The sequence below is a fragment of the Mustela nigripes genome, chromosome 6 (assembly GCF_022355385.1).
Source record: "Mustela nigripes isolate SB6536 chromosome 6, MUSNIG.SB6536, whole genome shotgun sequence".
In the NCBI taxonomy this organism is placed as follows: domain Eukaryota; kingdom Metazoa; phylum Chordata; class Mammalia; order Carnivora; family Mustelidae; genus Mustela; species Mustela nigripes.
Window position 1 is genome coordinate 101,088,955 of NC_081562.1, and position 13,067 is coordinate 101,102,021.

Here is a 13,067-nt window from a genome sequence, read left to right on the forward strand (position 1 = left end):
ATATCCTAACTTTTTTTGGTAATAATCCATGATACTGACTCTTTTCTCTTTCAGGGGGCTTCCAAAATGGTAAAAGAGTGAGCCTCTCTGTGTATCTTGGAGAATTTTTCGACATCCATTTGTTTGTCAATGGTACTGTGCTGCAGGGGACCCAAAGGTAAGTCTGAAGCCCAGAATGTCTGCAATGTCTGAGTTAAAAAGGACAGGACGCTGGGACCGGTGGTGGGGTTTAGGGTGCTGGTGCCTGGGTGGCTCAGGCGGTTAAGCGTTTTGCTCAGGGCATGATCCTGGGGTCCTGGGACTGAGCCCCACATCAGGCTCCCTACTCCGAGGGGAGTCTGCTTCTCCCTCTGCCTACTGCTCCCCCTGCTTGTGATCTCTCTTTCTCTCACACTGCACTCCCTCCCAATAAATAAATACAATCTTTTTAAAAAAAAAAAAAAAAAAAAAGGACCCTGGGGATCTCTCTTGCAACCTCCTTGTTTTTTCGGCTGAGGGAGCTGGGGCCCAGAGAGAGGAAGTAAATGTGCCCAGGGAAAGCAAGAGGCAGGTCTGGGTGAGAGCTCTGTGTTCTGACTCCTGGTCTAGACCCTTAGTGACTTTGCACCAAGGTCCCAACACTGGACCAAGGAGTTGGGGTTGAAAGGTGGGAGAGACACCCAGGAAACACACAAGACTCACACTTCCCAAACTCATCCTTGTCCCTCCAGCATCTCCATGCCCTATGCCTCCAACGGGCTGTACCTGGAGACCGAGGCTGGCTACTACAAGCTGTCCAGTGAGGCCTATGGCTTTGTGGCCAAAATTGATGGCAGTGGCAACTTTCAAGTCCTCTTATCAGACAGATACTTCAACAAGACCTGTGGGCTCTGTGGCGACTTTAACATCTTTGCTGAGGATGACTTCAGGACGCAGGAAGGTAAGTGTCTCTCGGATACCATTTCCCTGGAGTTGTGGTATTGTTTGTCATTTCCCTGCTTACAAAACCTTCACTAACACCCCTCCCCAGGCATATCATGTTTATTCTGCCCACCTTAGCTCTGAGCGTTCCACCCCACTGCCTAGACCTGCCCCCAAACCACATCTTGGAGGTTGGTTGGTTCATCTTGGCTTGGTTCAACTTGGATTTGCCCGCTTGGTTCATCTTGGCTTGGTTCAACTTGGATTTGCCCGCACAAGCTTATACAGGGTAGGTGGTTGGTAGTTGCTGAATGGTTTCAACAGATTCTTCCAAATGAGTACAATAGGACTTCATGGAGGAGGTCTATAAAGGGAGGTCCGTAGTCCAAGAAGGCCAGTCTATGTGTGTGTTCATGAGCAATAGAATATGGACAATGTGGAAACCACTACTTATCTTTAATTGTCTTTTGATAACTTCAATTATGTGAACATTTAATCAGTGATGCTTCCTTACAGAAGCTAAACGTTTGTACATAAGTTCTTCTTCTTCCTTATGGCCCAATTACCCTCTGATTAAGGGGTGAGCGGTGAGCATCTAGAGAAACAGTTGACTGTTCCTTTCATTTCACTGTATATGTTGGAAAATAGTAAGATCATTTGTTTTCATCTTCTCCAGCATTGATTACTCAAAATTTGTATCATTCGATATGTATGCTTTTAAGACTATACATTTTCCTCTAAATGTCATCTTAGCTACACCAATTATGGTATTTTCATTTTCATTTTCATTTAGTTCTATGGATTTTCTAATTGCCATTGAATTCTTTCTTAACCTGTAGAGCATGTTCAAAATTTCCAGATGTTTAGGATTTCTAAAGTTATCTTTTGTAACTAAATTGATTTCTAATTTAGAAATTTGGGGAGATTTGTTTGTAACCTCCTAGATGATCCTTTTATGTTCCAAAAGAATGTGTTCTTTGATTGGTGCAGGATTCTGTATATACTTGTTGAATTAAGTTTGTTAATTATGTTATGCAAATATTCTACATATTTACTACTTTATGTCTTCTTCAACTTCCCTTAGTAGTTGAAGAAGACATAAAGTAGTAAATATGTAGAATAGCTTATCTACAGCTATGTATAGTAAATATGTAGAATTGCTTATCTACAGCTAAGAAAGCTGTATTAAATTTTTCTGCAGTGGTGGTGAACTTGTCAATCACTTTGTGTAATTCTATCAAGTTTCCTCTATATATTTTGAAACTTTGCAATTAGATTTTAGAAATATTGAATCTTTCTAGTGAACTGTTCCTTTTATGTAATGACTTGCCATTTTAAAATAATGCCTTATGCCTTAAAATCTGACATTAATATATAAATACCTCACTTTTTTTTAGGTATTTGCTTGACATATTTTTTCATACTCAACTGGTCTGTGTGGTTTTGTTTCAGATGTATTACATGAAAGAAGCACATAATTGGGTTTTATTATTTTTTAAAAAATTTTATTTATTGATTGGACAGACAGAGATCACAAGTAGGCAGAGAGGCAGAGAGAGAGAGGGAAGCAGGCTCCCTGCTGAGCAAAGAGCCCGATGTGGGGCTCAATCCCAGAACTCCGGGATCATGACCTGAGCCAAAGGCAGAGGCTTTAACCCACTGAGCCACCCAGGTGCCCCTATTATTATTATTTTTAAAGGTCATATTTATCAAGGTATAAGTCATATACAGTAAAGGCCACTCTTCCAGGTCTAAGAGCTTTCAGGAAAGTGGAGAACCATGGAACCACCACAAACTAAGGAACAGCGTCCTCCCTCCAGAATTCTTGTGCTCCTTTGTAGGTGAACTCTCCATGAGCCCCTAGCCCTGATAGCCACTGCCCTTTTTTCTGATCCAATAGTTTTGATTTTTCCAAAGTTCATGTAACTGTGATCATACTAGGAATACTTTGCCTTCCATGTCTGGCTTCTTTCACTTAACATCATCCCTTAGAGATCCATCTGTGTGGTCGGATGTATCAGGAGACTGTTCCTGTCAGTTGTTGAAGGGTACTGCTACAGTGCATTTATCCATGCACCAGGGAAGTGTCTAGTCTTAGGCAATTATGGATAAAGCTGCTATAAACAGTCATGCAGGGGCCTGTGTAGATCAGTCGGTTAGGCATCTGACCCTTGATTTCAGTTCAGGTTATGATTTCGGGGTCCTGAGATCAAGTTCTGTGCTGGTGTGGGGCCTGCTTAAGATTGTCTCATTTGCCCTCTGCTCCCCCTCCCCCAAATTCATGTATAGGGTTTTTTTCTCCATTTTAAAAATTGTGGTAAACAGGGGCACCTGCGTGGCTCAGTGGGTTAAAGCCTCTGCCTTCAGCTCAGGTCATGATCCCAGGGTCCTGGGATTGAGCCCCGAATCGGGCTCTCTGCTCAGCAGGGACCCTGCTTCCCTGTGTCTCTCTGTCTTCCTGCCTCTCTGCCTACTTATGATCTCTGTCTGTCAAATAAATAAATAAAATCTTTAAAAAAAATTGTGGTAAACACACATAAAGTGATATTGACTGTCCTACTCATTTTTCAGTACACACTTCAATGGCATTAGGTACATTCACACTTTGATGCAATCAATTACAGTGTCTGTCTCCGGAACTCTTTTTCTCTTGCAAAACTGAAACTCTATACCCATTAAGTAATAACTTCCCATTCGGTCCTCCTCTTTCCCAACCCTGGCCACCACTATTCTACTTTCTGTCTCTGTGATTCTTACTACTCCAAGTACCTCATGTAAATGGAGTCATACAGTATTTGTCTTTTTGTGACTGGTTTATTTCGCTTAGCATAATGGCTTTACTATTCATCCATGTGTTGAGGCATATATTAGAATTTCCTATTTTTTTTTTTTTTGTATTTAAATCACTTATTTGAACACAGGCATTGTTTTAAATTTGTACCTTGTGGGTTTTTGTTGTTTTTTTTTTTTTTTTTGAAGATTTTACTTATTTGACAGAGAGAGATATAGTGAGTGAGGAAACACAAGCAGGGGGAGTAGGAGAAGGAGAGGCAGGCTTTCTGCTGAGCAGGGAGCTCAACATGGGGCTTGATCCCAAGACCCTGGGATCATGCCCTGAGCCAAAGGCAGATGCTTAAGGACTGAGGCACCAAGGCACCCCTAAATTTGCACCTTGTTTTGTAACACATTTCAGCATCTAGAGAACAGCCTTGAAAACAACAGCAGACAAGGATTATTTGTCAACAATTTAACAAAGTGCTTAAGGCCCGTTTGTGTCAGAAACACAGTGCCAGTCACAATGAGCCCCAAAGTAAGTGCTAATAGACTCGCAAATGTGCCTGCAGAGTAAAATAGTACATGTTTATGCTATACGTGTAAGTGGGATATTCTGAAGTAGTATCACTATTAACAATAAACCCTTAGGAAGAAAGTCACTTTTTTATTGCAGTATAACCAACATCCAGTGTTATCTTGGCTTCAGGTGGACAACGTAGTGATTCAGCACTTCCGCACATTACTCAGTGCTCATCGAGATAAGTGTAATCACCATCTGTCACCAAACCATGTTTTACTGTCTTATTCGCCATATTCTCTGCATGCTGTACTTTTCACCTCTGCGACTTGTTTATTTTTTGACTGGAGGTTCATACTCCTTCATCCCCTTTAGGTCAGAATTTCCTTCATTTTTAACCTGAATGTACATTGTATGTATCTACCACGTTTTGCTTATCCATTCATGCCTTGATGGACACTTGGGTTGTTTCCATGAGTCGCCAGAGTGAATAATGCTGCAACAAACCGGGGTGTACACATAATTTTTTTAACACCCTACCTTCAGGGGTGCCTGGGTGGCTCAGTTGTTAAGCATCTGCCTTTGACTCAGGTCATGATTTCAGGGTCCTGGGATCAAGCCCCATATCAGGCTCCCTGCTCAGTGGGAAGCCTGCTTCTTTCTCTCCCACTCCCTCTACTTGTGTTCCCTCTCTTGCTGTTTCTCTCTCTGTCAAATAAATAAAGTCTTAAAAAAAAAAAAAAGACCCTGCCTTTAGTTCTTTTGGGTAGATATCCAGAGTTTGAATTGCTGAATCAGGTGGCAGTTCTTTTTTATTTATTATTTATTACTTTAAAAAAAAAAAAGGTTTTCTTTATTTATTTGAGAAAGAGAACACATAGGGAGAGCGAGAGGGAGAAACAGGCTCCCTGCTGAGCAGGAAGCCGGATGCAGGACTCAATTCCAGGACCCCGGGATCATGCCCTGAGCCAAAGGCAGGCACTTAACTGACTGAGCCACCCAGGCATCCCTCATTCTTGTTATTTTAATGTAACCTAAACTCTCCTGTCTTCTTACTAGGAAGTTTTATATCCTCTTTTCATTTATTTTATATTCAGTTGTGGTGCTGGTGTATTTGGATTTCCATTAACCATCTTATTTTATGCTTTCTACTATTGCTGCTTTTTAAAATGTTACTTCTCTCCTCACTACTTCACTGACCCTTGTACCTTTTTTGAATACCACCAAATCTGGTGTTATTATTATAGCTTGACACAATCAGTGCTTCTTTAGATGTCCCTTCATGTTTAACAGATTCTTTGCTCATAATTTCCTCTTGTATCTTATTCTTTTTTTCTAGGTTCAATTTCTACTTTTTTAAACAATATCCCTCAGTTCTTCCTTCTTTCAGGGTCTGATAGTGATAACAGCGGTAACTGGAACAAACACCCCCTCATTCTTACACAATACTTTAGCTAGGTATAAAAGTCTAGGACATCAGTTATTTCTCATAGTACTTTAGAAGATGCCACTCCATTGTTGTTCCGGAGAAGTAGATTGTCAGTCCAACTGTTATTTCATTGCAGGTAATATCTTTTATCTTTGTACACAAGTCATCTTAAATTCTGAAATTTCACTATGTTATCTAGATGTGTGCTTTATTTTTATTATCTTTTTAAAAATAGATCTTATGTATTTGAGAGAAAGGAGAGAGAGAGAGCACATGTTGGGAGGAGTGAAGTTAAAGGGAAAAGCAGGCTCCCTGCTGCGCAATGAGCCCAGTGTGGGACTCAGTCCCAGGACTTTGGAAACATGATCTGAGCCAAAGGCAGATGCTTAACCAACTGAGCTACCCAGGTGCCCCAGTCTTATTTTTATTATCTTGCTTGAGGCTGTGATTCCTGAACCTGAGGACTCCTATCTTCCATCAGATTTAGAAAATTTTCAGTCATTTTCTCTCTATCTGTTAGACATATATCAGATATTTTTATTCCATCCTTTTTTTTTTTTTTTAAACCTTACTTTCATTTTTCTATCTCTCTATTCCTCTTTGCTGCTTTTTGGGTGGTGCACTCATGCTGGCTGGTGAGAACCGTTTACATGTGTCTTTACCAGGTCTGCATTCAATACTGCCATATTGGTAGTTAGAAACTGGCCATGGTGGAGTATCTGCTGCATGGAAATCAGCAAATCCTAAAAATCAGGACTTTGCATTTCCCCGGACAGCTGGCTCATCAGCCCATCACTACTTAGATGTATCTTCTGGTTCACTAGTTCCCTCAACTTGAATTTCCAGATGATGTTTAACCCACCAATTGGGTTTTCTTTCTATTTCATGACTACATTTGTAGCTTTAGAAGGTAAATTTGGTCCTTCTTCAACTCTCTTGTTTTTTTCTTATTGTCTTGTCTTCTTGTATGAGGTTTCAATTTCTTCTTTATAGTAATAATTTTAAGCATATTTGCTTTAAAACCTCCATACGAAGATGGTATAACCTGAAGTTTTTGGAGCTCTCATGGTATATTGGAAAGTGGACAAGCCTCTGTGGCATGGTGACTAAGAACCCAGAAGGCATTTGTCATAATGCCTGGCACAAAATAGAAACTCCATAAATTTAAATTCCCTTGGGCTTCTCCCATGGCTTAAAACAACAGAAGTTTATTCTCTCCCAAGTTCAGGAGGCCCAACATCTAAAATCAAGGTGTTGATAGGGCTGCACCCCTCCAGAGGCCCTATTGGAGAACCTGTTCCTTGCCTCTCCCAACTACCAAAAGCAATCCTTAACATGTGACTATATCACGTCTCTGTGTCTCTGTCTCTCCTCCTGCTGCCTCCCTCTGATAAGGATACGTGTCATTGGATCTAAGGCCCACTTAGATAATCCAAGATAAGCTTTTCCTCTTAAGATCCTTAAAAACTTAACCACATCTTTTTGCCCTATAAGAGAATACTCATAGGTTCCAGGAATTAGGAAGTGAATCTTTGAAAGGTGCCATTTTCCCTGCTGATGACATGCCAGATGCCATGGTCCTGCTTTCCCTTCCCCAAGGATAGTTTATTTTCTATTCTCAAGTACATTATTTGACCTTGAAACATACTTCAGTCTTCCAGACCTGGTTATGCAAAAGGACTGGTTGCCTCAATGCTCCATTTGTCCCTTGGCAGTGAAGACTCAGAAGGGGTATTAGGACTCTCCTTTGCCATGGAAGCCTGTAGACCCTGTCTGTTGTGGGAGATGATGGAGGCACAATCAATATAAGACTAAGGCCCCAATTCTGTGAGAGCCCGGGGGATGCAGTGACTGGGGGCTCAGGTTCCATGTCACATTCTTACCTTCAATCTGCAAAAACATTTTGAGTGTCTACAAAGCGCCAGATAAGAATTCAGAGATAAGAGACACAGCATGTACCCTGAATTAGGGAGCTCACGGTTGAATGGAGTATGAATATAAAAAAAGGGAATATTAACACAGAGGGCGATGAGAGTTTTGATGGAAGGATGGCAGGGGTGCTGAGGGAACACAGACTGGGGCAGGGGGCTGGGAACAGAACTACTTCATAGTGCTTCCTGGAGGAAGTGGCATTGGAGCTACATCTCAAAGAATGAGTGGAGGCAGCCAAGGTACTAGGAGGTGGAGAACATTCTGCACAGAGGGGAAAGGTGTGCAAGGGACGGGGAGAGAGCGTGGATGGGCATGCTCCTCATCGTCTTTCACGCTGCCCTCCTCACTGTGCGCATCCAGCCAGCCACCCCTCTCCACACATGGGCTGAGCTCTGAGCCCTATGCCCTGTGGTAACCTGCTGAATGCTGCACAAAAGGTACTCCCCACCCCAGGGGCCTATGTACCAACCCAATGGAAGGTTGTTTCAGGTGAAACCCAGAGTTTTCACTTAGAAGTCCTGGCTCAGGCTTAATTGTGACTTTGTTCCTAAAACCTTCTCCACAGGGACCTTGACCTCGGACCCCTATGACTTTGCCAACTCCTGGGCCCTGAGCAGCGGGGAACAACGGTGCAAACGGGTGTCCCCTCCTGGCAGCCCATGCAATGTTTCCTCTGAGGAAATGCAGCAGGTGGGTACCACCCCAGCTGGGGCGGTCTGAATGGAGTGGGTCTTCTGGGATTAAGAGGCAGAAAGTCATCTGGTCTTAGGTCTTCCACTGAGGCACAGAGTGGGCCTACCTCTGTGGTTCCCTCTTGCTCTTCAAAGAAGGGTTCCCACGGACCTCTTTTTTCCTGAAAACTGTGGCCAGAGTCGGTTAGCTCGAATCTAACACTGTTCTGGGCCTGCACCTCTGAAAATGGGTTTAAGGAGTTGGTAGAGTGAACAACCAGACTTTTCTGCTTTACATTCTAATGCCCTCTCTTGTCCCCAAATATCTCCATCATCTCCTGCTGCCCGTCTGAAATTCTGCAACGGGGAAACGATTCCTTTTTAGGTGTTCAACGAGTGGTTTTTAGAAAGTACGAATAGGAGGGCAAGGCCCCAAGGCCTTACCAGCATAAGAGCTGGCAGGGGGGTACTTTATACTCAGGGAAGCTGAGCAGAGAGGAGGGAGGTGAGTCTGAGGTGTCCAACCTGTACGTGATAATATTTTCCTGAGGCTGTGGTGGCAAATTAGTCACAAAATCAGTGGCTTACAGCAACAGAAGCATATTCTCTCATAGTTCTAGGGGCCAGAAATCTGAATTTAAGGCCAAGATCAATGTGTCAGGAGGGCCACTCTCTCTAGGGAGGCTCTAGGGGAAAATCTTTCCTTTTCCATGTGCTGGTGGCTGTGGCATTCTGTGGCTTGTGGCCACATTAGTCCAGTCAGTACCTCTGTAGTCACAAGGCCTTAAGCATCTGTGTGTGCCTCTGTCCTGAGACTCAGGACAGATGGTGGCACCTCCCATCCCTTTCCCCACAGCCCCTGTTTCTAACCATAGGGCAGCTTCTTCCCCTTCAGAGTTGTCCCTTATGACCCCACTACCAGACCCTCCCCCTTGGAGAGGAGGGGGTCTGGTGGGAGAGAGTGGCAGGACGGTACTATGCCTCTACCTTCTGCAGGGGAGGCCTTGTGCCATGGTGGGTGGGGTGTTAAGAGGGTGATGTTTCGTGGGTAGGGGGCAGACCTCCCTTGAGGGATGACCCCTCTCTCCCCATGGGGTCCGGCTGCTGAGGCTGAGAGAGGAGAAGCAGCATGGCTCTGGGTAAAGCTGGGCCCTTGTCAGCACATGGATGGCCCTACTGAGGCTGTGTGCACACACTCACTGTCTGGGGGACAAGATTTCTTGGGGATGGCGTGAATCAGGTCTCCTGGGCAGAGAGTGACTGGAGACCTTCTCAGAAGCAGCATCTGTAAGGGAGTGAAAAAGGCAGCGCTGGGCAGTGGGGAGGGCGAATCACCATGAACTCACAAGGCAGATCCTTCAGGGAGCTCTGAAACCTGGGGGGGGGGGGGTTGATGCCCCCCACTAGGCAAGCCTGAACTGACCACTTGGTCATCAGATATAGGCTTCCTTTGGGGCAGGGAGGCGGGACAGCTCTCTTGGACTGAGGGCAATGCCTGCAGCGACTCAGCTGTGAGCCCTTAGCCGCCAGCACTGTTAGCCGTGAGGGGATGAGTCCTGGGCTTTGAAGGGCATTCACACTGCCCTGGACATCCCCTGTAGAGAGCCATCCCCCAGCCCCCACCCAGGGAGCAACCACCCTGCTCCTGCCCCCAGCAAGAGGGCGGCCCCTGGCACACAGCCTTGACAGGCCTCCAGGGCCATGGTGGGCCTCCACAGTTCTCCAGAGCAATGAGGAAAGCAAAGCCTTGGGAGGCTAGGTACCTGACCAGCATCAGCCGCTGACAGGCTGCAGAGTCAGAGTTCCCTGTCTCTGGCTCCCTGGTGTCTGCAGCTCTGGCCTCATTGCCTCAGGTGGCTCATTATCTCTGCCTCTGGTCCTTGAGTTTTCCCTGAGGAGATGGCTTCCAGGATTCTTAGGGTTCCTTTCAGCTCTAGAACACTGTATGTTTCACTGGATTGGGCTAGAGAGACAGTTTCCAATAAGTCTCAATAAATGTTCAGTGGGTGGTGTTATATGTCTGCAGATTGGGCCTACCTCCACGGTATCGATGCCCCATCTGCAGCTTGCAGAAGTCTGATTTACCCAGCTCTGCCCAGAAGTAGAGAAACTCCAGCCTTTCCTGCTCCAGAAGTAAAAGAAACACACACACACACACACACTCCCCTGCCTTACTTAGCACAAGAGACTTTCATTGCTAGCTGGTAACTCAGGTAGTGAGCCTTTTCCATTTTTGTGGAACAATCTGATCTTTGGAACCAAGGACTTTGTCAGGCACAGGAAAATATTCTAGCTTGATATTTAGTCCAGCTGCCGAGATTGTAAACACAATTTCCAATTTCTAAACAAGCATGATCCGAATGCCTCTTTTTCTTGGGTTTCCAAGGTTTCAGCGGTGCTAGGTTTCCAGCTTGTCCATAAACATCTGTGTCGCCTGGACCATAGCCCTGTCCTGGCAACTGACTAAGGTTGACCAAGTTCTAACACCCGGGAGGAGGGTGCTGTTGTGTGGAAGAGGGTAGTTTACTCTTCTTTCCAGGAAAACTTTTGAAATATCTGGTGATTGCCCTTGGTAGAGCCTCAATTTTTTTTCTCCTCCATGGGCCTCTGCATGATGCTAAGGATATGGGTTTGGGGTCAGGCCACTTCCTGGCTTTGTAACTCTGAGGAAGACCCTTGCCTTGTCCGAGCCTCAGTTTCTGCATGCATAAAATGGGCACAGGAAGAGCAGCTGCTACAGAGGGTCACTGTAAGAATAAGAGAAAGAATCTGTGTGGAGTGTTTAGGGCAGTGGAGTTCAACTGTAGGCACTGTTCTTGTTATTAATTACTGTTATTTCTTGACTCCCAGCATCCTCCTGCTGTCTGGGCTCTCGGTGGCAGGGGCTCTACCGCGAGTGTGGAAAGAGGCCAAGCACACATAGTGCTTTAAGCCTAAGATCCAAAATTCATTCCTTTCTCTTCACCTCCCCTCTTCCCAATTATAACCCAGTTCCTTCTGGGGAAGCTGAGCAGAGACTGAGGTTAGAAGGAGAGAAGGTGTCTAAACACATCCACGCTGAGGGGTGGGTATGTGACCGAAGCCAGATTTTCTTCTAGAGCTGCTTGGCAACCCGAGTTAATTTCAGATGGAGGGCCCTCCAGGAATCAGGTGCACTGAGGGGCCGGAAGGGAGATTTTGGTCATTTCTGTCTTTATTTCCTAGCTTCCTGTTTTGTGGCTGGCAGGCGCTTCCCCCTCTCCTGCCCTTCAGTGTTCTCTAGGCAGCGGTGGGATTAGGCAGGGGGTGCCTCCGTGGTGAGGTGGGGTTGTGGGTCACCTAAGTACCTTTAATGCTGAATCCGCTTCTCCAGAGCATGGGCTTTGTCTCACTGCACTTTGCAAACACAGGCCAGTGCCAAGAAGCGCTTGACAAATATTCCCCCACCCTTGGGATAGAAAGGGATACTCTCACCTATCCCTAAGAGGTGGGAGGTGAAGACAGGATTTTCACATGGAGAACCTGATCCTAGGCCACTCGTCTGCTGGAGACAAAGGGGGGCGGGGGGAGGGAGGACGAATCCATGAGAAGCCTTGTTTGTCTCCGGGGTTGCCTTTTGGAGGCTCCAGCTGCAGGCTTGCTACTCACTTTGTCTCCTGGGTGTGTTGAAGTCCTCACTAACCAGTGTCCTGGGAGCAGCCTGAGAAACTGGTTTCCAAGTTCTTAGGGCTGGGCCGAGCCCCCCAGACACGCCACACCTCCCCAGGCGCAGGCTTCTTTAAGCTCAGAGGTAGTATCAGGTTGTTTACCTGCGAAGACTGAGCTGGCTTGGTCTCTGCCAATCAGGTTGTGTTCACCCAAGACCGGGCGCCCTCATTGGCTTGGAAGCCAACGACTCATCTCCTGGGAGGTGATTAGTGCGGGCTCTGGAATTGTTCTCCATCTGCTTGGTCCCCTGGGCCACCGGGTTCAAAAGTCAGGTCTGGTAAATGGGCATCACTTACAAGAGCTTGCCATTGTGGCTCTAAGGACCATTTGCTGTGGCAGAGTGTTCTGTGGGGAAGGCTACCTTGACCTAAGAACTTTTCTTGAGAGCCGCCAGAATCTATTCTCCCACTTCTCTGGCGCTCTCCTTTCCATGCTGGTAGCCAGGAGTCAGCTTATTCTGAGCCAGGTCATATTACTTATACCTAGGGGATGAATGTTTCCTTGTTATGCCAACAACCCCACCCTCCAGTCTCCCTGCTGGGACTGAAGAATGCCTTGTTTGACTGCATGCAAATTTCCAGGTTTTTTTCAGCCTTTGAAACAGAGGGTAGGGCTGCTGGAGTCTGGAGCTCAGGGTTCAGACCTAGTAATAAAAAGCCCCAAGCTCTAAATGCTCAGATAATTGATGTTAATTTGCAGGTAACTCTACTACATAATGAACATTTTAGAAAGAGTCTTGGGTTGCCCCCCTTCCCCCCCCCCTTTTTTTTAAAACTTCACATTCTGTTAGTCTGGGTACTGTCAGCAAGGGCTGAACCTTATGAAAGGATCCTGTCTTTGTCCTTAGTCCTCACAACGACAGCTAGTCCACCCAATATTCTTACTAACTAGACAAAGAGGCCCCTTCCTCAAGGCACTTCACCACTCCCTGATGGGAAATTGCCATAATAAGCATTAGAAATGTGCATAGAATGTACGTGTACCTGTGTGGTGTCTATGGTGTGAAAGATAAGGCCTCAGCATGTTGCCACCATGCACTGGACACCCTGCAGAACTCTACTCGATGGCCGTGATTTTGACCTTGCTTCCACTGGAAAACACAGTTGCTGTAGCCATCCTCCTCCCTAGGATCACCTCCCCCAAACTGGGAAGACCA

The 13,067-nt window shown here is 45.7% G+C and overlaps 1 protein-coding gene across 1 annotated transcript in view; it reads left to right on the forward strand.

Moving 5' to 3' along the window:
- VWF (von Willebrand factor) overlaps positions 1 to 13,067 on the forward strand; it is a 133,899-nt gene that overhangs the window by 12,632 nt on the left and 108,200 nt on the right. The window contains exons 4-6 of the mRNA XM_059403765.1: positions 55 to 157; positions 711 to 919; positions 8,119 to 8,243. Of these exons, the coding sequence (XP_059259748.1) occupies positions 55 to 157; positions 711 to 919; positions 8,119 to 8,243 (437 nt within the window). The remainder of the gene's footprint in view (positions 1 to 54; positions 158 to 710; positions 920 to 8,118; positions 8,244 to 13,067) is intronic.